General features: G+C 39.0%; 1 protein-coding gene across 9 annotated transcripts in view; it reads right to left on the bottom strand.

Annotated features, from left to right (window-relative positions):
• Positions 1 to 1,777: 1,777 nt before the first annotated feature.
• Positions 1,778 to 25,970, bottom strand: part of ATP11C (ATPase phospholipid transporting 11C) — a 138,726-nt gene continuing 114,533 nt past the window's right edge. Inside the window, exons 25-31 of one of the 9 annotated variants that reach the window (XR_005451626.1) lie at positions 24,496 to 24,631; positions 21,395 to 21,460; positions 19,903 to 20,006; positions 17,294 to 17,447; positions 7,307 to 7,411; positions 4,563 to 4,828; positions 1,778 to 2,367 (exon numbers count right to left, since the gene is read on the bottom strand). Coding sequence is in view for 6 of the 9 variants with exons in the window: in XM_038748574.1 (XP_038604502.1) it covers positions 12,321 to 12,644; positions 17,294 to 17,447; positions 19,903 to 20,006; positions 21,395 to 21,460; positions 24,496 to 24,631 (784 nt within the window). In the remaining 3 variants the exon portion in view is untranslated. Of the gene's footprint in view, positions 2,368 to 3,097; positions 4,829 to 7,306; positions 7,412 to 8,329; positions 8,421 to 12,150; positions 12,645 to 17,114; positions 17,181 to 17,293; positions 17,448 to 19,902; positions 20,007 to 21,394; positions 21,461 to 24,495; positions 24,632 to 25,970 lie in introns of those variants that run through there. The other 8 variants (XR_005451627.1, XR_005451625.1, XM_038748576.1 and 5 more) reach the window with 8 other exon arrangements.

Raw genomic sequence — 25,970 nt, 5'->3', positions numbered from 1 at the left:
GTACATATTTATTACTTTATTTATTTATTTATTATTTTACTTGTGCATATCTATTCTATTTATTTTATTTTGTTAGTATGTTTGATTTTGTTCTCTGTCTCCCCCTTTTAGACCGTGAGCCCACTGTTGGGTAGGGGCTGACTCTGTGAGTTGCCAACTTGTACTTTCCAAGCGCTTAGTACACGGCTCTGCACACCGTAAGCGCTCAATCAATACGATTTTTTGATTGATTGATTGAGGGGCGGGGCCTGGGAAGGGGAGGGGTCGGAGGGAGGAGAAGGGCGGGGCCGAAAAGGGGGGGGACCGGAAGTGGGCGTGGCCTGAGGGGGCGGTGGGGGCGTGGCCTGTGAAGGGCGTGGCCTGCGAGAGGGGCGGGGCCGGGAGGGAATCCTGGAAGGGGCGAAGTCATTCACTCATTCATTCATTCAATCGTATTTATTAATCAATCAATCAATCAATCGTATTTATTGAGCGCTTACTATGTGCAGAGCACTGGACTAAGCGCTTGGGAAGTACAAATTGGCAACACATAGAGACGGTCCCTACCCAACAGTGGGCTCACAGTCTAAAAGGGGGAGACAGAGAACAGAACCAAACATACCAACAAAATAAAATAAATAGGATAGAAATGTACAAGCAAAATAAATAAATAAATAGGGTAATAAATATGAATAAGTAAATATGAATTTATTATTCATTCATTCAATCGTATTTATTGAGTGCTTACTGTGTGCAGAGCACTGTACTAAGCGCTTGGGAAGTACAAGTTGTCAACATATAGAGACGGTCCCTATCCAACAGCGGGCTCATCTGATTTCCTTGTATCCACCCCAGTGCCTAATACCGTGAGTGGCCCACAGTGAGCTTAAATACCATAAAAACAAACCCATTTCAAATCTCCGGAGAAAAGTGGCATAAACGCTTTCTCATTCCTCCTCAACTGTTATCACTGGCACTTTGGTAAATTCTTCTGCCAGAGGTATCTCACCAGAATGTCTCCATACTAGATCCATACGAGGTATCCAACCTTCCTGGTCACATTAACCCATCAGCCACCTCAACTGAAATGTATTTGTTTTTTATTTTCAATTGGGCTCATTATGCTTTTTCTGGCACTTTGTCAGCCACTGTGTATTCATCAATTTATTCCCACTGTCTGCTCTCTGAGGGCATTGAGTAATAATAATAATAATAATAATGGCATTTATTAAGCGCTTACTATGTGCAAAGCACTGTTCTAAGCACTGGGGAGGATACAAGGTGATCAGGTTGTCCCACGGGGGGCTCACAGTCTTCATCCCCATTTTACAGATGAGGTAACTGAGGCACAGAGGAGTTAAGTGACTTGCCCAAAGTCACACAGCTGACAGTTGGCGGAGCCGGGATTTGAACCCACAACCTCTGACTCCAAAGCCCGGGCTCTTTCCACTGAGCCACGCTGCTTCTCAATAGAGTACATCTATTACTTCTTTCACACACTTTTCACAAGCAACTAGGGCAGTGTTACATTTGCAGTGGACTTTCTAACGTCAGTGAAGAAGTTGTATAATGTGATCCAACCACCAGACGTTCATTCACTCATTCAATCGTATTTGAGCGCTTACTGTGTGCAGAGCACTGTATTAAACGCTTGGGAGAGTACAATATAACAAACTGACATGCATCTGAAATACTGCCCTGAAGGAAGAGGTAGGTTCAGTCCTCTTCATCCAAATGGTTGGCATCAGCATATGCTTCCAGGTGAAGACGTTTCAAAAAGATGAAGTCAAAGTGTGAATGAGATCATACCAAATTTTATTGATTACTTCAAACAAAAAGTTCCTGTAATGAAAAAGGCAGGTTGCATTCATAAAAGGTGGCATTCACATTCAGTTTGTTATATAAAGCAACAACATATGTGTATAAAATTACTTAAGTGAAAAATGTATTATTGCAGTCCCACTGGTGCAAGCTGAAAATGTTTCCATCTTCCCTTGCATAAAATTTGCATGTCTTTACATACTGCATGTTATTAAAAAATTCCAGAGCAAAGAATCTTGATGAATCTTGCAATGTTAAGATTAGTTATGCTTTTTCGCTGGTGTGTAGACGGTTCGTATTCGATTTTTAAATTCCGTGTAGAATATCCTCATACAATGAAGAACGGTTCTGAAAACAAAAATGAGGCTATTTTCTTTCAAATAGTTTAAAATTCTTCAAACTTTGTAGATAGTCCCATTTCTTTCAAAGTCTCAGACAAGAGTGGTTAGCCTTCCAAGAGCTATTGGCAGAAACGCCTGATGGCCTTCTTCAAGTGTCCATCCGCTACCCCGTGCTGGACTCGTAAAAGTTCATTAATGAAACGCTCACTTTAAATGAATTATGTACCTGTAAATGACGTATACAACAGCATCACAGTTTTATTGTTGCACATTATTGCCATTCTCAGTTGTGCGCTGTGTCATGTGTGGCTGGGGGGAGGAGGGGTATGGCTTCTATCTTGTCTTTCACTTATCCCCGAAGCAGAAACGCCACGTTGGCCCTTCGCTTTGGAGAAAGGTTGAGATTTGGTATTTTCCGGTAGACTGATAACATTTCTGCACCCTGGCCTTTGCCTGCGCTTCGGCACTAATTAGGACAAGCCTGGCCCCTAGGTCACTCTGTATTAATAAACCTATAATTCCTAAGGAACACATAATCAGTCAATGGTATTTACTGAGCTCGTACTAATGTGCAGAGCACTGTACTAAGTGCCTGAGAGAGTACAATGCAGGAGAGTTGGTGGACACATTCCCTGTCCACAACAAGCTTACAATCTATAATGTTCTTTGGACTGCCTGAGTCCTTTAGATGGAGAGAGGAAAGGAGGGGCGGGGGTTTCATTTTCTTCAGATGAACTTCAAAAATAATCTGTAGTTGGCAAAATCTTTAGGTAGTGACTGTGAAACAACTGTGTACAATTCTTACACCTACAAAAACTGTGCACAATTTTTTAGAACTGGAATACAAACAAAGATGACGCCATCTGGAATAATGGAAAATTATCAACATAAACTGGAATGATTAATGAAAACTGCACTCGAAAATGTGCATGTAGAAAGTAAACATGTGTTATATGGGCCACATTAAATGTCTTGCTAGGCACTGTATCTGATATTTTTCCTAAGATACAATATATCCAATAATAACATTGGCAGCTGTGTACTATTCCAAAGTATGCGATAACACCACGGCTGGCTTGTCAACATAATAAAACAAATGAACACAAACATGAGGAATTTTCAAAGGACTTCAAAAACAAATGTACTAACCCATATCAAAAAATATATATATATATATTTTTAAACAAACAGCAACTACACTTCTCATCTATACAATGTCTATTAACTCTTTTCAGGAACTGTAGCCTGCAGGCAAGCATTTTACCATAGGAGGATGCTTCTGTAAACACCTGACATGAGCCAAGTTAATGAACGAAGAGAGCATTCTTGGTCACTCAACCTCTGACCTTGGCCTACCTGGTGGCAGAGGTAACATCGTGGGAGATCCGCCATCAACATCCACTCCCACGTCCACGCGAAACACAGTAAAATTTCCATAGGCATCTTTTATTTTTTTCGTTTTTTGCCTTCCTTTCAACTCAAATGCTAAAGATTTAAGTTCTAGGGTTTTTCATTTTTGAACCAATACATTCTGCCCACCAGACCGCATGTCACTGGTAAAAATGACATGACAGTTATGTTTAATTTTGAACAAATTTAAAAAATTTTCGTAACCGGATTTGGTGTATTATTTTCCACTCACACTAATATGTCCAAAGTAACCTCAAGAGCAAAATGTGTTAGGAAATTCATTTTTTCCATGCTTCCCCACAAAATGCCCGGCAACTCTTTTAGGGAAGCAATGTGGCCTAATGGTTAAAGCACAGGCCTGGGAGCCAGAGGATCTGGTTTCTAATCCCAGCTGTGTCACTTGCCAGCTGTGTGACCTTGGGCAAATCACTTAATCTCTCTGTGTTTTATGTTCCCCATTTGCAAAATGGGGACTCAATTCCTGTTCTCCCTACTACTTGGACTGAGAACCCCATTGGGCTAAGGATTATATCCAGTCTGATTAATCTGTATCTACCACAGCGCTTAGAATAGTTCTTAATACATAGTGAGCGCTTAACAAATCCCATAAAAAACCAAACCTTCTTGCTATTTGAAATGCACTAAAATTTCTAAATCTAGGTGTTTTTGTTTTTTTTAATACCAGCACACAATCACATGGAAGTGAAGAGCCTATTAAACTGTTTCACTCGATACACGGAAGTTTCGCCATTGGCACATTTTACAATGGAAAAACGACTCCCATATTTTCAAGTATTTCTTTAGATGAATTTGAAAACTTAAAACAATTAACTAATTCTCTGGAAATCCAGATTTTTTTAGCCAGATAAAAAGTCACGTCCAGAAAATCTAACTGTCTCAATGCATGAATCTACACTTCTGAGTTTAAATTCAGAGTCTGGCAACTCATTAGATTATATATATATTTTTAAAGCACCCATTTTGGCATATGAACATAGACAACAATCATACTTGTTTCGACCGGCGCTTCAGCTTTGATGAATTTGCGGGCAAGACTGCTTACGATGTCAGTGTCATGTAAGGAAGGTGATTTGGTAGTTTAGTGGGCATTTATCTTGCCCCACAGAACTAGTAACGAGCATTGTTTAAAGTTGTTGCATTTCAAGTATCCTGAGATGATAACTTTTTATAGCAGCTTCTTCAAGCTTCATTTCTTAGATGTAACCATTATCAATATGCTTGTAGGACAACAGCATAGGCAGCTCAAAATGTAGACTCTGAAAAATTGAAAAACAGAAATTAGGCATTTCACAAGCTGATTTTTATCAAAATCTGGGACCATCTGCTTGACATTGATTAAAAATAAATCAAGTGGAATTTGTTAAGAGATTAATGATTGTACCTTGAGTGCCAAGTTTTATTCACATGGAAAAAAAAGAATGAAGCCATAATTAGAACATTTAAAACATTTAGAAATTAAGTTTCTGACTAGTTCCCTTCTTGGCCTGCTCCAGGGATTTCCTACCAGTTTTTACCAAAAGGGAATCTCAACATAGTAATTATTTAAATAGAAAATATAACACTATGTTATATTAAAAGTTTTGAAGTGCTTTTATTTCATCATTTTTTAAATCCAATTTTCAGTTTCATATTTTTCAAAATGTCTATTATTTGCTAATCCCATTGACTTTATTTTGATCATTTTATCTGTGATCTTAGTGGGAAAAGCAGTTTCCTTCCCATCCACACACAATCATTATCGTTGTGACTTCTAGGACATTATAAGTTGGACAAGGTCTGCCATTTGAGAAAAAATACTCCCTGAGAATTAATTGGGCACTCTGAACTCTTCAGCATAACACACTGCACAATGTCAAGCCAATGAGTTTTATATAGCACTTTTACTTATTAAAATCTAATCATTTAAGCCCCTAATAGAAAATCAATGGGAGAAGACTTTATATAGACTTTAAATCAGGCAGTACCCAGGCCAACAAAGTACCAATTATTGGCAAAAATGATTTGGAAAACCATTTCCTTGCTCTATGCAAGAAAATATCACCTGGAGAGGACAACCACATAAACAACAACAACAACAAAACCAACAACAAAAAAAGTCTCAAAAAAACCCAACCAAAACCCTTCTCAGCTACAGAAATGACTGAAGAGTCAGGAAACCCAATAGAATAACCTAGAAAAATAAAAAATGTATTTACACCACTTAAATCCCAAACTGGAAGAGAATGCTGAAAGACAGCAATACAGGGGGATAAAATACTTGACAGGGTATAATGTAGTCACAAAGCAGGGGAAATCCTACCGTTGGAAAAGATCAGGAATGTACGCAACAAACAGTGGGAAGTTTATAACCTAAGCGGGCACTTAATGAGCGGCTAAAGTCATTGAAAAAAGTAGAGAAATCCAAAAAATAAATGGAAACAGCTCAGCCTCCAAATAAAGTTACAAATAACATGATTTGATAACCAAAGGTAAAACGTATCCTTAAGGTGGGGTGCCAATTTGGTGGTTTATATGAAATCAATACAAAAAGTTTTAAGTTCCAATGTTAGCTTTCAGGTCCATTTCTACTTTTAAAATTCCAGCTTTTCTAGTTTTTGCTCCAGATGGCTAAGTTACAGTCACACTAACAAGCATTATGAGGCTTATAAATGAACGATTTTAGATAAAGCAGTTTGGCCACGGGGGAAGAGCAAAGGCCTGGGAGACAGAGGACCTGGGTTCTGATCCTGCTCGGCACTTGCCTGCTATAACCTTGGGCCCAGCACTTAACTTTTCTGTGCCTCAGTTTCCTCATCTGTACAGTGGGGGTTCAATACCCATCCCTCCCTCTTAAACTGAGGTCTCCATGTGGGACATGGGTTATGTCTGATCTGATTATCTTGTATCTATCCCAGCAGTGCTTAGTATAGTGCTTAGCACAATTGTTTTATATACTTCTATGATATATAGAGAGGCAACCCAAAAACTGAGTTCATTTTATAACTGGGCTTCACCACTGACACATTTATTACATAATAAAGAGAAATTTCACAAACAACTCTGCAGCAAGAATGCAATCACTTCCAAATAATCTTTGTGATTCTGTTAGAAAATCTTTGGGTATGGAAAAGTCTTGGAGTGAGAGTTTGTACTTATCCCCCTGAATAGCCAGCAAAGCCTTCACCATGAAAGAGCTGAGATAGTTTGAATAAAACTTGACATTTTAAATTTCTTTCTTTGATTAGGATCAATCAACACATTTATGTATGTTTTTTGAATAAGACATTTAGAACATTCAAGATATGACGTACATCTGTAAATACACAAACAGTACATGAAGACAAACACATTTAGCTGTAATTGGACATAGAAGAGCATGCAATGCTAAACTGATTTGATAGATGCTAATACAATTTTGGAATACATAAAAAAAGTTGGAAATTTGAAGTTCAACTGGAAATGTCAACTAGCATTTCTTGACTAGCAATTTAACTAGCAAAATCAATAATGGTAATGCCATTGCAAATTGTCCCTGATTATCATTATATGGTTCAGTTTTGTTCTTATTTGCCAAATTACATTAAAATAAAATTCAGAAAGTGCCTGTGAAATTTATTTCAATACACTGTGAGTACTTTACATCATTTTAAATGTATTCCAATTATTGCATCTTTATAATGCGAAGACAAATATGCCCTCTAGGAATGTTATTAATCTTCTCCCCTAAAGCCATCCTACTTTTTAGGATCGGGTACCTGTTAAAACATATTAGACTCGTCTGAGAATGTTCGTAAAAGAAGAGGTCTGACAGAAGGTCTGGACGACATTGAATCGGATGTCTTTTTACAGTTCAGCTTTTTCTGTAACAGTGAGGCAAAAATACTTAAAACATTTGAATTCTTAAAAATCTGTTAGGTGGTTCACAATGAGATACTTGTATAAATCAAATCCTGGAAGTTTCTTCAAGCTTTGTGTTGTCAAAGCGAAATGTCTAGAAGGATATTCAAAATAACATAATCCACGGATGGGACTTGCGGGGGTAGGAGGAGAAATATTTTTGTTTTCCTTTGTTAGAAACTTGAATGTTTCCCTCTTTTTATTAGCAACAGAGAGTAGAAAGTAAATTGGTCTCTAAAAATGACATTAGTGAGCAAATGGTGGAATTAAGTGTTTACTTAGTACTTAAAACCTTTTCATTGATGCAATGATATCATTTTACCAAAGATCCTTTCTTGAAGCAAACTGTTGTTAATATATCATATAGATAACCAGGTTCCAAGCTGCTTTTCTCAGCTATAAAACTAGCTAGAGTAGAAACTATGGCTTATTTACTGCTGCCCAAGAAATCTGGAAAAGCGGGAAGCTAGTGAGTGCATTTGCACTCATTTTCTACAGAAGTACTAAATTCCTTTGTGGACTGTATTTCTTGACTCAGAATATAGGGAGTTATTTATTGTAGAAGCTAATATGTTGGCCAAGTCAAGATGACAGAAACTTAAAAAATACCTAAAATGAAGCCTACTATCTACCCTTCTTGGATGCTACCAATATAACGCCCGATCAATTCATCCAAATAGTTGAAAACTACTTCTTCCCAAAGCGATCACATAAAAGGTAAACACCCACCCCAAAAAAAATTAAAAAAAAGGAAGAAAAATGAATGACAAATTGTGCATGGACAGAGATGCAAAACTGAACCTGCCGAAGCAATTTTTTCATTAGCAGAAACAGAACACCAATGTGAATGCTAGTGGGTGCGCATTAAGAAAGAAAATCACCTTATTCACTCCAAGAGAAACTGTGATTGCTGGAAGTTTGAGAAAGCATGAAGATAGTAGATGTTCCTGAGGAAGGAAGGCCTTTCGTTACCTTGTTCACAATTGCACAAAAGGTGAGAATTGGAGTAGAAAAAAAGAGAAAGAGAAATGTAGAAAGGAAAGTAATATAAGTATGCATTCAAATATTACACATTGGAAAAAAAAAACCACATTAAGAATTAGAAGTCCAGTAAGGCAAGTAGGCTTTAAGGACAAGCTATATTTCTGAAACAGAAACTGCATCAGAAGCTTGAATATTCATTTTCCGTGCAAACTATTGTTTTCCCTACTTTTGACATTTTGTGTTTTTTTGCTTTATAAAAAATTCTATAGTGAAATTCAAACTTCCTTAGGAAAACAGTACAGTTTTAACACGAATACATGTTAAAAAAAACCATTGTTGAGTAAAATCAAGCCCATGGCTACTAGTTTATTCACCAATCTGGAGAAGATTACTTAATCTCAGTGCATTGGCCAAAATGCTGCATTTTATGCCTTCCCTGTCATCAATCTACTATCTTTTACCTATTTTTAGTTGGGCTCCCTCCGTCTGTTTGGATAACCATGATAAGTCGGTGAGGTTTCTAGTTCCCTTCTTACTGCAAGGAGGGAAACTGACCCATTTTTCCCATTTTGGAGTTTGCACTCTTCACAAAAATAAATCCTAAAAAATGCTAGGATAATCAAGGTCACATGATTATGCTGTTTTTGATAACACTCTCTCCGCTAGTTCAGGGTTTGTAAGAGTATAGTGAATGCCACTGCTGACAAGTGTCTCTCTCTCTCTCTCTCTCTCTCTCTCTCTCTCTCACAATGACGTGTTTTCCAATTCTTTACAAGGTTGCCTAACTCATCACCTGAAACCGACACCTAAAAAGAGTTATATTTACTGCTTCGCAAACCCCTGACATTCATTTTAAATGCGTCTACATTTCCTATTCTGAGTTTTCAATGTTGACGTTAGACTCAAACGGCCCAAAACGCTGACCTGAGTCCTGGGACCCTTGAGCTTAAATTAGGCTTGTTCCCTAATGCCTTAGGTACAAAATAAAACATATATCCTTAGTTTTTCTTGCCTCTAAATACCACACCTGTCTTCACAGCCAAAGGAAAGCACAGGACAGAATATGATGACTTTTAGTAATAATGGGCATCCTGTGACAAAGATTGTAGGGAACGTTACATGTCTGTTCCAGGCCTAATGAACATGGGGTGGAAAACAAAACCAAAATTGCAGGTGAAAAATGGGGAAGGAATGAATCAATTACAATTTTGAACACGTCGATCTTATACATACAAAATATATTTCTCAATTCAGATGTTTTTCTTTAATCAGATTTGTTACTCTATACCACGTTCTCTATTAACACTTCATCCTAAAAGCCTCTCAGACTGATGAGCCACAGAACAAATCTTCATTATCTAACTCATATGGGGCTGTGTGTTCTATGGGTAAAACTCGGGTAAAAATATATCAACACCTAGGAAATAGGTAAAAAGTAGATAGCTTCAATTTTGAAGATGCAGTATTCATTTCATATTTAAAGTTGGACTTTTCACGCAGAAAACTTGTGGTCTAGTTGCCTCATGTGCGACAGGGACTGTGTCTAATCTGATCAACTTGTGTTGATCAATCAATGGCATTTACTGAGTGCAAAGCACCGTACTAAATGTTAGGAGAGTACAGAGTTGGTTCCCAACTTGAATCTACCTCAGTGCTTAGAACACTGCTTGACATAAAAAGCACATACCATCATCCTTATTATTATTATTAGAAAGCAAATTTGAATCAGATGAGTTTTAAATTTTAAAGAATCCGGAACAATTTAAGTTGACCTCCCATCCCTAAAATTGCTTATCAAAATGATGTAAAGTTTGTTCTGCAACTTCTAACTAAAAAGAACCAAAATAAGGTAATTCCTAGACTACACTCACACCAAATAGGAACAAATAAACTGGGTTACACCAACAGGAAAATACTGCTGAAGGAAAGAAATGGAATCCAAAACCAAAGTGAAAATATGAACTCTACAGACTTGAGACACTACTACTAAGAAGAAAAATAAGGACCTAAAATGATACTATATGTCACATTACCTTGCAACCACTGGGGGTAGTTCTACACTTGCAAATTCTGCAGCATTATCATAAATCTACTGGACAAGGTTTATCTAAAATACCACATTGGCAGGGCCAAGACGTCTTTGAGACCTCAGTCAGGTGAGCTATGAGTCCATCATTGTTTTGGAAGCGTACAAGTCTATTTCTTGGAGGACTTTACACTTTCATTCATTCAGTCGTATTTATTCAGTGCTTACTGTGTGAAGAGCACTATACTGAGTGCTTGGGAAGTACAAATCAGCAACATACCAAGTCGGTCCCTACCCAACAATGGGCTCACAGTCTAGAAGGGGGAGACAGACAACAAAACACAACAAGTAGACAGGTGTCAATACCATAAATAGAATCATAGCTATATACATATCATTAATAAAATAGAGTAATAAATATGTACAAACATACACAAGTGCTGCGGGGAGGTAAAGGGGGTAAGGCAGAAGTGGGAGGGGAGGATGAGGAGAGGGAAAAGTGGGGGCTCAGTGTGGGAAGGCCTCCTGGAGGAAGTGAGCTCTCAGGAGGGCTTTGAAGGGAGAAAGAGAGCTAGTTTGGTGGATGTGTGGAGGGAGGGCATTCAGGGGAAGGATGTGGGCTGGGGGTCGGCGGCGGGACAGGCGAGAACGAGGCACAGTGAGGAGGTAAGCGGCAGAGGAGCGAGTGTGCGGCCTGGGCTGTAGAAAGCGAGAAGGGAGGTGAGGTAGGAGGGGCGAGGTGATGGAGAGCTTTGAAGCCGAGAGTGAGGAGTTTTTGCTTGATTCAAAGGTTGATAGGCAACCACCGGAGATTTTTGAGGAGGGGAGTGACACGCCCAGATCGTTTCCGATGGTAGGCATTCCCTACCAACTTTTCTTCCCTGGCATAAACGTGTGGTGGTGATGAGTTATTTCCTTGCCCATGTATTACCCTCTCCACCCAACCCTCACCCTTCTTTTCCAGTGCTGAGGATTCTTTAGTAGGCCAATGTGGGGACTAGGCAGTGACCTGAATACTCTGACTGCTTTTTAAGCTGGGAAATACTAAGAGTATTCTGAATTTTTGAAAATCAATATAAAATGTGAATGTGGGGGGAGAAGAAGGTTGAACACTCACATAGGAGATGAAAAATGTCCCCATCAAGTTGAGTTATTGGGAAATGAAGTTACAGCACTTGTGGATTAGTCCCGGAGTGTCAGTTCTTCTAGAACACGGGGGTTTCATTCTTGACTAACACGTATAAGGAAAACCCACGTTATGACTCTCATGCCTTGCCTGATACTATGCGCGTGGTTGCAACTGTTTCTTCTACACTGCATCGTGTTGCCTCGACACACACAGATAGACATTTTTGGAAGACTGTTCCATAATTTTTCTCCATAAAACTGGGTAGTGAATCATACATTCTAAGAGAACGGATTGTCAGTGAAACCACATACAGGACAGGAGGCCTTTTCTCATAAATTTATTCTTGGATGCAATGGTCAGTTTCTCAGAGCTAGCAAGCTTAGAGAAGAAACAAGCATTCAGGGAGAGAAAGCAACAAAAATACAAAGTTGGGGGAGAAGTGGAAGAGTTTGGGAGATGTAGGGAATTGAGATGACGACCACAGAATGACTCCATTTTGTGTCCTCGAGATCTCTGATTCACTGCAGCCTTCAGAGAAAACGACAAAACAATCAATGTAATAACTTTAAATTTTATTCCTGTTTATAATTATCCAGGGATTTAGGATTTGTAGGAAATGGGGAGGAGTTTCCTAAAGGCAGTAGGTGCTGCCATTGTCTTGAGTGACTCTAGACAGCAAGACTCCTGGACAATGTGTGGCTAATGACTCCTATCGACAAGATTACCAATTCTATCAGCCATCCAAAACTTTATTCACTTCCAGGTACACTTCCAACAAACGCTGTTGGTCCAGCTCGCCATAGTGCTCACAAAGCTTGGCTTCAAGGTAGGCTGTTACATTTGGGGGGAGAGCCAAGTGGTGAGGGAACCCTTGATAGGAGACATGGTCCTGCCAGTTCCTGAGAACCGCAGGCCCGACGACAAGCTGAAGGAGAATTCGGGCATAACTCCCTGGACTTGAAGCTTCCTTTGCTATAGCTTCATCTAGGCACTCGGGAATAGGTTTGAAGTAAATATTATCCAGGGTGCTTGGAGCTACCCTCACTGTCTGGCCTACCTAGAGGGGAAAATAAAGAAGACATAGTAACAATAATAATGATGATGGTATTTGTTAAGCGCTTATTACGTGCCAAGCACTGTTTGGAAAGGGGGTAAACGAGCCTGAGATGTATACAACCCCATTAAAAACCCATCCGAGGATTTCAACTCTGCCTGTTTTCCATAATTTCCTCTTTATCTCATTCCTGCGTCTATCCCACCTTTCCACTAGGCAAGTTATATTCTGCCCAGATATCACCTTATATTCGAAAACCCACTTAGATAGTCACTGGGTAGAAGGTCCCTTGTTTTCTTAAGGAAAAAAAAAGGGAAATGCAACTATCCAAAAGGGAGTTAAGTGTGCTGCTGTGAACAGAGGTTCTTTGGAAAGTGGAGGAATCTCTCAATAACTGAGAGGCAGCATGGCCTTCTGTAAATGGCGTGAGAGTCAGAGTACCTGGATTCTAATCCAGGCTTCGCTACTTATCTGTTGTGTGACCTTGGAAAGTTACTGAACTTCTCTATACCTAAACTTCCTCATCTTAAAATGGGGATTAAATCCTATTCCTTCCTATTTTAGACTGTGAGCCCCATGTGAGACAGAGTCTGACTGCATTACCTTGTATCTACCCCTTCTATCACATAGTAAGCATGCTTAAATATAAATTATTATTCCTTCTAAAATGAGGTCTCAGCTACAGAGGAAGGCAGAGCCTTCCTAGGTTGGCCGAATATAATCCTTGCTCCTCTTTTCCCTGACCCAACTTGCTGGCATTGGCCTAGGATACCAGCCAGGATTCCTAAGTAGCCCTGAAACTGGTGATCTAAATTACCCCGCAGAAGAGATAAGTGCATCAGGACACATATTCACTACTTCAGGTTTTTTAAAATCTGTTTGGAAACCTGAGAAATTGCAGAGCACACAGTACAATGATCCGCACACAATATACATGCCATAAATACTGTTGACGATAGAATGGCAAATCATTGTAGAGGCACAGTGTTGTCAAACAAATCTGGGAGCTCGTTGTGGGCAGGGAATGTGTCTAACCAACTCTGCTGTACTGTACACTCCCAAGTGCTTAGTACAGTGCTCCGCACACAGTAAGCACTCAATAAATAACTGACCAACTGAATCACTAATCACACAAACTCACAGAGCTTGAATTGTTATTAGGGTGGGGACAGACATATTCAGTCACTTCCTGCCTCCCAGGAACAGTGAAGAGCTCATATGTCTAGTCTGTGAGCATCTACGAAGAAATGTGTCAGGACCGTCAAAGCAAGATGAAAGAGGAAAGGTGACTCTATCAACTAATCAATCAAAGGCATTTATTGAGTATTTGCTTTAATGTCTGTTTCTCACCAAAGTCTGTAAGCTCTTTGTGGGCAGGGATTTTGTCTTCCACCTCTATCATACTGCACTTTCCCCAGCACTTAGTACAATGTATGTAATAATAATAAAAATAAATCATTTATTATTTTATAATTTATAAGTGCTGGGAAGAGTGCGGTATAATAGAGTTGAAAGACAAAATCCCTGCCCACAAGGAACTTACAGTCTTCAGGGAGAAACAGACATTGAAATAAATTAGGGGTAGGGGAAATAGTACAGAATAAGGATATGTGCATAAATGCTGTGGGGCTGGGGTGGGCAATAAAGTGCTTAGGGCCAAGTGCACAGGCAATGCAGAAAGAATGGTAGATGTGAAATAAGGGCTTAGTCAGTGAAGGCCTCCTGGAGGAGTTAAGATTTTAGGAAGGTTTTGAAGGTGGGGAGGGAGGATGATTGTCAAATATGAAGTGGGAAGGGTGGCAGATTTTCAGATATGAAGGGGGAAGGAGTTTCTGGCCAGAGAGAGGATGTTGGCAAAGGGTCAGTGGCGAGACAGATGAGACTGGGGTAGCGATCAGGCTGGTGTTAGAGAACACCAAATTGTGCGTTCTTGTATAGTGTGCTGCATAGGAATCAAGAAACATTTCTGCAGTCCACTCATTACAGTAGTGTCACTGAGTCCTCTTGCTATAATGAAGTTTTCTTTCTAGTTCATCTGTGTTAAATACCTACAGAATTTTAACATGATTCCCTCAAGGCCCAAGTAAGGTGGCTGCACTCTAGTTCTAGAGCTACCAAGCAGCAGATTCAATGAGCCATGTTTGGGTGGTGGTCCAAGGGATCTTTATGTTGGGCCCTTTCGGACTTAGGGTTTTTTTTTAAATCCCTAAGGCGTGGCTCCATCCATCTGTCAATAGTTGCGAATTTAAGTAGAAATTACAGTGTGCTGCCAGTGTCCCTGGTGTATTTGCACCTTGTGTACTGCCTTGCTCTTCTAATTTTTCTTTTCCACATTATTTCACAGGCAACAGAAAAGCCAAGAACCACTGGGGAACCAGTGTTCCCCTTTTGGATGTTCTCAGTAACTGGAAGACTGACCAGTCAATGTGACTTTGAGAACATGCAAGATGGAGAAATTCCATCAAATGAATAGGAAAATTCTCCAAAGTCATTTTAGAAACTTAAGTTCCCTCCAAGAATCTAAACTCCATTCTGCTTCAAATAATCGCTTCCCCACCACCACCGCCCTTACCCCCGCAATGGTATTTGTTAAGCACTCACAAGTATCAGGCACTGCACTAATTAAGAGTTGGGGTACAAGCTAGTCATGTGAGACCCAGTCCATGCTCACAGTCTTTAATCCTTATTTTACAGACGAGGCAGCTGAGAAGCTATGTGGATTGTCCAAGGTCACAGAGCAGACAAGTGGCAGAGCTGGGATTAGAACCCAGGTCCTTCTGATTCTGAGGCCCGTGCTCTATTCACTAGGCCACGCTGCTTCTGGTTAACACAGAATTTCACCCTACAACAAAAACCTGGTGAAATTCCCTACAGTCTTCTGCCTATAAACAGGCAGAAGCCTGCAATCAGAATTCCTGCTGCTGCTAGACTTGAGTACTATCCTTTCCTTAATAGTACACCTAATAGCTGACACAATTTAAGCAGTGTGTGCAATTAGGTTTGCCAAGGGTGAGGTCACACTTTGAAATATTTTGATTTTCTTAGTTTAAATTTTAACTGTCTTTAGGACAGGTCATTTAGTTAAGGCCACAAGGTGAGTTTCTGTTTTCAATCCCATTTATATAAAGCTGTATTGTGTGTGTTTTTAAGTTGTAGCACCAGGATTTAATTCAAATTAATGAGGATAAAATAGCCCAGAAAAAACCCTAGAGCAAACTCTTTGTCCTAAAAAACAAAATTTCTTATTGTGACATGACTTTCATTCTACTTCAAGAAAAATTCTGCCCGACCCATTTTTAGATGAATCCACTTCAGAAAGACCACTCTGATTTATGTGTGGTCAACAAACCCCAATGCATATAATGCTAATAATTACCATTAACTTTCACAGCTCAGGGGCTAAGAAAAAAAAAAAGTTAGGTTTCAGAGGTACGCAAGAACAGAAACAGAGTTCAGTTAGCCTGGGTAACGATGCTACTCCTAGTTTCCCTAGGGTGATAGCTATGAATTTTCAGCCTAACAGCATGTTTGAAAATCAGCTGCTCTAACTCCATTTACAGTTGTGTCATTTCTGATTCTACGTGATCTAGGATTACGATTACTTAATTCCTTCTCAGTCATAAACCCCTTTCTTGCTTCTGCTCTTTGTCCACTCTACTCCTTCAGATTTGCCTCTGGTCTTAATCTCTCCTGCATATTTTGTCCCTCTAATGCCTTACCCACATCCTCCCTCTGGTCTGGAACTCCCGCTTCCTTCATAACCGACAGACTCGCCACTCTCACTACCTTCAAAGCCCTCCTAAAAATCACATCTCTTACATTAATACATTAATGTATTAGTCAGAGGTCTTCCTTGACTAAACCCTCATTTCCCCCCTTCATACTCCCTTCTGTGTCACCTATGACCTTAGATCTGTACCCTCTAAGCACTTGATATTCACCCTACCCTCAGCCCCACAGCACTTATGTATGTATCCTGACATTTTCTCCAGCTGTAATTTATTTTAAATGTCTGTCTTCCCCTCTAGGCTGTATGCTTCTTCTGGGAAGGGATAATGTCTACCAACTTTGTTGTATTGTATCCTCCCAAGCATTTAGTACAGTGCTCTGCACATAGTAAGCATTCAATATCAGAGATTGATTCATTTCTTTCTGTGGAGAGGACAAAGGAATAATAATGATGGTATTTGCTAAGCGCTTACTATGTGCCCAGCACTGTTCCAAGCGCTGGAATGGGGGGTGGGAGCAGAAAAGAAATGAAGACATATACAGGCTAAGGTCAATATGACAGATAACCACAGAGGTCACCAAATCAACTCTAAAACAACAAATTAACTTTATGCAGGCAAACAACACTGAAACCTGAAAGTGATATGCAAGGTAACTGATTTATAGATTTCAAATGGAAAAGAGAAGTTGCTTCATATGAATGCCAAGGCTAAACGTAAAATTGTTAATGAATTGTCTACTTACCAAAGTCAGGAGCAACGCAGTTTTAAAAATACTTTTTTAAGAAGAAGTGGAAATGAAATGATGAACCTATAGGGAGGGGTTTAACATGCTGTAATTGGGCAATTCTACAATGAAAGTTAATTCATGGCAGAAATCATATTACTTTTTCAAAACAAAATACAAATGAGCTTGTTTCTTACCCTGGCACTTCTTCTTTTTACATTTTTTACAACTATCAGAAGAACCTCAGGGAAAAGACTGATAAATATCAGAAGAATTATTGCCAGCCAAGTCGATACCGAAGTCAGCATGTGAGCAAATACAAAATACATTCTCTGTTGCTTGAGAAAAGGCCTGGAGAGGGGAAAAAATATAAAGTATATCTGGAATGATAACCCAATCAAAATAAGTTTGAAAAATCATGACACTTTTCATGTATTAATGTAAATGACACCATACCATTATATACACCAATATAATCTTATTAAGAATCTTCTGAAAGCAGCTATAGTTACAATACCAAAATGTTTATAAAATGAAACTGAGAAAAACATACTATAAAGTGTGTTTTACTTAAAAACATACACAACAAAATCTTCTTTTGTAGTAAATAATTTGAAAATATAAATTTGCATTTTTGCAACAATCTTAACTTGTAAAGAGCAAAAATGATGTTTAGTTACAAGGAAAATAACTGCTTCGCTTTTACTTTTAAAGGATTACATTTTCCCAGACTTTGTCTTGAAATTATTTTTCCAAAGTATAAATAACCAGTATCAAGCTTGTTCAGGAGTTTATCATCATCATCATCATCAATCGTATTTATTGAGCGCTTACTATGTGCAGAGCACTGTACTAAGCGCTTGGGAAGTACAAATTGGCAACATATAGAGACAGTCCCTACCCAACAGTGGGCTCACAGTCTAAAAGGGGGAGACAGAGAACAAAACCAAATACACTAACAAAATAAAATAAATAGAATAGATATGTACAAATAAAATAAATAAATAGAGTAAAAAATATGTACAAACATATATACATATATACAGGTGCTGTGGGGAAGGGAAGGAGGTAAGATGGGGGGATGGAGAGGGGGACGAGGGGGAGAAGAAGGAAGGGGCTCAGATTATGATTTTTTTCATTCTCTGGGAATTCAGTAACTAGTATCACCAGAAATACACATTAATTGAATGACTTGATTCCATTCAATTATCTGTTTCCAAATTTTGGATTTACCCTAGAGCACTTCTGGCAATTACTTAACATTGTTTTTTGAACAGACCATTGTTAATTAGGCTTACAAAACAAGGGGGAAAATCTTAGTTACAGACTTTAGGTAAAAAGGTGAAAAGCACTATAAAATGACAGATACATTTTTGATATTATGCTCAAGAGCTCACCACATCTCTCACTGTCTCATCAAAAGGAGGAGGTGTATATCAGTGTTTGAACTTAGAATTTGGTCCACAGACATTAATTATGAGCTAGTATGCTAAAGGTTTCACATCAGTGCTGTCTACTGGCTCACTGATACTCATATTTCCTCCCTAAGTTGATTATTCAAGTCTTAGCATAATGCAACAGGCTAAATCTTCATGTCCTTCTTATAGTTCAATTTAAAAACAATAAAAAATAAAATTCCTAGACATAGTATCCTAGCATTAAAAAAGATACTTTTACATTTATACCATTTTTACTTTATAAAAAAATGGAGACTGCAGGAATAACTAGGTCCTTATTTTGTCAGAAACACTTCAATATTTTGAAACTGCTAAACAACCCTTTCAATGAAATGTTGTACAACTTATTTGGTACTCTCAGTGAAAAATTACAAACTCGGCACTGTTAAAAGTTAATGTTACTCAATTTTTAGTCAAACTGTTAGTCAACTGTTCGTCACCTTTAATTTTGTTCTCTGTAAATTAAAACAACAACAACAACCTTCCTGAAGGTCTTGAGTTCTCTATTACCTACAAAGGTGTTCAAAGGGATCTAATAATTATATAAAACCTGTCAACAATTTGCATTTTCTTGTTCTACTTACTCTCATTTTCCAGATCTATTAAAAACACCGTATTTGTCGGAACTTGAGAACTTATACAAATTATAGATTCTGACAAAAACACGTTTAGCTTTTCCTCTCAAGCCTTTAAAATATATGGTGACTTTACACTTCGTTCACAACTCAGAATTTGCACCTTCAGCATAAAAGTGGCTGAGTAAAATAAACATCAAATTTAGAACCCATGTCAACTTACATACCACCCAAGGAAAGCGTCCCCCCATTTCCCCACCATAAACATGCTCTGTTAAACCACAAAAAAGGTTGTGTGTCACAAATGACGGTGACACAAATTGAGGATAACCCTTTTGCACACTGCAAAGGACAAAATGAATCCTCTCCCACTTCCCCCACTGTTCTTCAAGCCACAGGGCCTTCAGGCTGTTTTTTCCTCCATGTAGGGGATAGTTGCAGGCTCAAGGCTTTCTGCAAGCACAGTCAGAGTAAAAACAGAAAGATTTTGGGCTACCCTGTGTTCTGGAGCTAGAACTATGCAAGGACAGGGGAAAAGTCAAATGAGGGGTGATTACGAGGAAGAAAAGTGCTACTCAAGAATCCTAGGAAATGTACATTACTGTTCTGATTTAAAATAATCTTCAAAGTAAAAAATATTAATTGATTTGGGGAGCTTTCAATTTGGTCATGCAACTCATAAAATAAGCATTTTTATTCAATGTAGTATTTGTTCCAGGGCTGAGAAAAATGAAGTACCATAATGTGCATTTTTATGAATGTCTGAATACTTACCAAATAATTCCTCCCCAAAAGAATGAGAAAAATACATAAAAGGCTAAAGAACCCCAAATCACAAAGTGATTCATCCACGTCCAGAATCGAGTATCCAATGCAAGCTGAAAAGATAAAAAAAAAAAAAAAGCAACAAAAAAACCACAGATGCAACAACTGCAGGACTTTGCTGACTGGTATCCTCACGAAGCAGAAGACGCGGTCTTATTTAAGCACACCACCACCAAGCCACCCCAAAAGAGAAGACAGGGAACGAGAAGGAAGGATGGAAGAGGACAAATAGGCTCCCGTCGACCGCTTTTTGTGTGTGGCGGAGCTCCCGTGACACCTTGCCATCATCTCCGAGCTGACTGGAAATAGGCAGGGCACACTTCCAGATATGTAGCCACTTTTGTACACAAAAATCAAAGACGGCCTAGGCTGGTGTTGCCTGAAATTCTCAGGGCACTCCAGAGAGTTGCCAAAGCACCCTTTGGGCATAGTGATTTGGAACCTCAATATCATCAGTTCCCCTAGAAAGCGCACTTTTCACCAACTGCTTTGGCAAGAAAGAGTGGAGAGAGCATGGGCTTGGGAGTCAGAGGTCATGGGTTCTAATCCCGGCCCCGCCACTTGTCAGCTGTGTGACTTTGGGCAAGTCCCTTCACTTCTCTGGGCCTCAGTTCCCTCATCTGTAAAATGAGGATTAAGACTGTGAGCCCCAAGTGAGATAACCTGATTACCTTGTATCTACCCCAGCACTTAGAACAGTGCTTGGCACATAGTAAGCACTTAACAAATTCCATAAGTATTATTATTATTATTACGAATACAATTGGGGAATCAGGGAGCATTCTTCTACCAACTTTCCACACATCTTTCTGGACAGAACGTGATGTGGTGTTGGAAGAAACCATGCACGTTGGTCAGCGTGATCACACTGGAGTGCAAGTTTTCCTTAACGCGAATTTCTTTAAGAATAAGACCTCTAGATTTTGGGAGAACTGACTATACTTACTGCAAACTTCATTTTAAGGGGACAAGGCACACTAGTTATTCTTGACTGCTTTTAGAACCCTTTATATAGAAGCCCCAAAAGGACAGCTTGGTGAGTTTAATGTCCAAACTAGATATCAAAATGCCCTGGAAACTCCATCAAATAGAATCAAGATTTTGCTACCTTGACCAATTTTCCAATCTCCCAGGGAGCAAAATTTTGTACTACCCAACTCATACCAAATGGGTCTTTAGATGGTTTGAGAATTGAGGTTCCAGTTGTTTTGTTGAAAGCTTGGTAGTGGTGGAAGAAAACAAGTGACCACTATTTGGTTTTACTACTAACTTAATCTGTGGTCTCGGTCAAACTCTGTGCCTCCGGGCAAGTTGGCAGAAAAACGATTAGCTTCATAAGAACTGCTGTTAAAATGAAAACTAGGCAATCCAGTGATACACTAAGACAAAATTAAAAATTGAGAAAGAAATATTGAAAAATATTTCAATGTAAAAATCTAACCTTTAGCGTTACGGTGAACACTAATACGGTAAAGATAATGGTTCCAAAAGTCCAGTTTCCAAATACCTGAAAAAAAGTTCAACAATTTACCATACCATATTTTTTTCATTCACTTACTGAAAAAAATCAGCTTTTGGAGCAATTTCTATTCCGAGTGCTGGGTTTCTGCTTGAGGTTTTAGGGAAAAATCTGAGTCACAGAACTTAAATTAGACCATGTTGTGAACGTCGAGGATTAACCTACATTTTCAAATTCATTTAATTCACATCTGATTTTGCAAAATTAGTTTCCAGAACTTCATCAGCATAATTCATGCATGGGTGTGGTTGAGACAGAAAAATGTTACTCTCCCAACAGTTATACTCATCAGAAGCACAAATCACTTGGATCACTAGGATTTTAGAATGAGATTCCCACTAGAATGCAGAAAAAACATAGTAAATGTGGTTTACAATGAAAGTTTTACTTGGAGAATTGTGTGAATTTCACATCTTCAGGTTACAATCTACTTTTTTGTTTGGAGATGCTAGTGTCTTCATATATGCATGAAAAAAGAAAAGCAGGGATGGAGAATAAATCCAACTAATGGTAAGGAATGACACAGATGCTTACCCAATGTTGTTGAGATCTGCATGCATAATATTAAAACACAAAATGAAATGTAAAAGTTTTAAAAGATCCCTCCCAAATAAGAGTTTATTGAAGTACAAAAGCACTCACTCATGACTAGGTATTGTGATTACTAGCTGAAAGCAGGTCTCACAGTTTTAGAAACTTAACAAAACAGATTACCAGGGCATATGAATTTATTACGCATGTTCATGGATATCCATGTCACATAAAAAATATCCCAGTCCAATTAAAGGATAGCTTTTTTATACTGACTTGAAATATATAGTGAAATATAAAATATTTAAGGTGAAATACTATTTTATCATGCATGTATCAGTTTAATTTGAGGTATTTCACAATTAAAGAAAAAAGTGGGGCTTAAATTCAGGGATTGGAAAGCCACAGTAAAAAACTTCAAGCTTCTAAATGGTTCAAATGAATGTCCAAATAATTAGTGGATTATAGGCAGAAGGAAATGTTTTCTTATTTTTTTTACAGTAGTACACATATTGTTTTTGTAGACAGTGGCCAAAATATGCTATTCATTCAATCGTATTTATTAAGCACTTACACTGCTTAATAAACACTTTATTTACACTGTACTAAACACTTGGGAAAGTACAATACTACAATAAGAAGTGATGATCCCTGCCCACAATGAGCTCACAGTCTTGGGGGAAGAGGGGGGAGACAGACATCAATACAAATAAACAAAATTACAGATATATACATAAGTGCTGTGGGGCTGGGAGAGCGGGGCGGAGAGCCAAGGGAGCAAGTCAGGGTGACACAGAAGGGAGTGGGAGATGAGGAAAAAAGTGAAGCTTAGTACGGGAAGGCCCCATGGATGTGCTTTCAGTAAGGCTTTGAAGCGGGGGAAAGTAATTTTCTGGCAGATTTGAGGAGGGAGGGCGTTCCAGGCCAGAGGTAGGACGTGGGCCAGGGGTTGGTGGCAAGATGGGCAAGATTGAGGCACAGTGAGAAGGTCAGCACCAAAGGAGCCAAGTGTGCGGGCTGGGTTGTAGAAGGAGAGAAGGGAGGTGAGGTAGGAGGGGGTGACACGATGGAGTGCTTTAAAGTCAATGGTGAGGAGTTTTTGTTTGACACGGCGGTGGATAGGCAACCACTGGAGATTTCTGAGGAAGGGGGTGACATATCTTGAACGTTTCTTTAGAAAGATGATCCGGGCAGTGGAGTGAAGTATTGACTGGACTGGGAACAGGCAAGACGTTTTGGGAGGTCAGCAAGGAGGCTGATGCAGTAATCTAGTTGGGACAGAATGAGTGATTATATAAACGTGGTAGTAGTTTGGATGGAGAGGAAAGGGCGGATTTTAGTGATGTTGTGAAGGTGGGACCGGTAGGAGACTCAAGAAGCCAGATGGCGTCATCTGACTTTCCTGGTCACACCATTCCAAAACCCTGTTCATTATTCATGAACTGATCTGCTGGTTGATTGGCTTTTATTTTTTTTCTGATGATACTTGCTAAGCACTTACTGTGTACCAGGGACTGTACTAAGCACTGGGGTACATACAAGATGATCAGGTTGGATACAGTCCCTGTCACACATGGGGCTCAAAACTTATGTATTCCTGGGAAGCAGCAATATTGCCTATGGGGAGCAGCATGGCCTAGAGGAAAGAGCATGGACCAATCCGGGATCTGCCACATACCTGCTGTGTGATCTTGGGTAAATCACTTAACTTCTCTGGGCCTCAATTCCCTCCTCTGCAAAATGGAGATTCAATACTTGTTCTCCCTCTTATGATGATGATGATGATAATGGCATTTTTTAAGCACTTACTATGTGCAAAGCACTGTTCTAAGCGCTGGGGCGGTTACAAGGTGATCAGGTTGTCCCATGGGGGGCTCGCAGTCTTAATCCCCACTTTGCAGAGGAGGTAACTGAGGCACAGAGAAGTTAAGTGACTTGCCCAAAGTCACACAGCTGACAATTGGCAGAGCCGACATTTGAACCCATGACTCCAAAGCCCAGGCTCTTTTAAGATGGGAGTTCCATGTGGGTCCTGATTATCTTTTACCTACCCCAGCACTTAGTACAGTGCTTGGCACATAGCAAATAACAAATGCCACAATTATTATTATTATTATTATTATTCATTTATGTCTATTTTACAGATTTACTTCTCAGTCTCAATTACGATATAATATTCCTTAATTTATAGACAACTTCTTCCCCAGTTACTCTGAAGGCACTCTGAAGGGCAAGGATTACATCTTCTGTATATATCCCCAGGGCAGTGTTTTCATTCATTCAGTCATATTTATTGAGCGCTTACTGTGTGCAGAGCACTGTACTCAGCGCTTTTGCACAACAGGTTTTGTTTTGCACAACAGGTACCCCATACTCACTGGGCACACCGATCCTGTAAATGACAGCATTTCAGAACACAGTAATAATTTGTAACAAGTAGATGGATAAGCAGATGCTGATAAACAAAAACATGAAATTAAACATCTCTTTACCATTCCATTATCTTCTAACGTTGTAGTTTGAAAAACAAAAAAAGTCCCAAAGAAAAATACGATTCCATCAAAGGCACCCAGAAAGGTCCAATATAGGAAAGGGCTCCACTGCAGCATAGCATTATCAGAAATTTTCCTAAAAGGACACAAGGCAGAGAAAGAGAAAAAAAACCTTCCTGAAATTAAGTTACTTTCATAGTCTGAGGAGTCAATAAAAGAGAAACTGAGAAACCCAAAGAATTAAGGGGAAGCAGCATGGCCTAGTGGATAGAGCACTGGCCTGGGAATCAGAAGGACCTGGATTCTAATCCCGACTCTGCCACTTGTCGGCTGTGTTACCTTGGGCAAGTCACTTCTCTGTGCCTCAATTACCTAATCTGTAAAATGGGGATTAAGATTGTGAGCCCCATGTGGGACATGCGCTATGTCTAACTTGATTGATTTGCATTTATTCCAGGGGTTAGTACAGTGCCTGGCACATAGTAAGCACTCAACAAATATCACAGAAAAGGACATACAGCAGTGTCTTTATCAGTGTCTAGGGTATTAGAGTTTTTTCTTTTTCTAAACAAGTCACATGAGAGCAATACAAGACTGACCATTACATGAGAAAGTACTTAAATTACTAGAAAAAATGCTTTTCTAGTGCAAGACTGACAGTACAGTCTCCCACGTTAAAATGGGTTTAATCATTAGCAAAATGATCAAGTGCACAATACTTATCTAACCCTAAATATTGCTGGAAGAGGAGGAAAAAAATCACACATTTGTGATGGAGAATCTAGGTATAGAATTAGGTTCAGAATCTCTGTGTCCTATTAAATAGCAGTTTGACGAATTACAGATTGAATCTGTCAAGGAGCACATCCATCCTCGCCAAGCAAGGAGAGCAGAGATACGGAAACAAAACAAAAAAATACTTCATGGAAAACGGCCAAGCATGTAAAGATGTTATTACTTTTAGCATCTCCTGTACAGAACATTTCGACGTTTATCAAAATGTGCTCCAGCCATTAAAATGTGTAACCTACTGCCAATGCCCCTAACAATGTTTTTGATAGACAGTGATAGACAGCTTGAGAGAACAATCTCTTGCTTCTTAAAAATTGAGGAATTTCATACTTGGGTTTGCTTTTTCTAATTCTGAACACATTCCTTTCACCCTTATGAATGACCAATTAATGTTACAGTTTAAAACCAGATGGTGCCGTATTCAGGAAAAGTGAGACACTTAACTCCAAATAGGAAAATTTCTAATACATCATAATCCAGAATATTAAATAGGATGAAATGTCAAGGTGACACAGTTAAGAAAAAAGCATAAAAAGAAGTTAACTAGAAATAAAGAACAGATAATAGATACAATTCCTTTTGTAGCTGAATTGCTATATTGCCAAAGGCACATTTTATAATTAGTAGCGTTATTAAAGAGTACATATCTTCAGCAAAGCAACTTAGCACCCTTTTTGCAGTTT

Source organism: Tachyglossus aculeatus, chromosome 6, assembly GCF_015852505.1.
Source record: "Tachyglossus aculeatus isolate mTacAcu1 chromosome 6, mTacAcu1.pri, whole genome shotgun sequence".
NCBI classification, from domain to species: Eukaryota; Metazoa; Chordata; class Mammalia; order Monotremata; family Tachyglossidae; genus Tachyglossus; species Tachyglossus aculeatus.
Note: the sequence above shows the minus strand (reverse complement) of the source record. Positions and strands in the feature narration are given on the sequence as shown.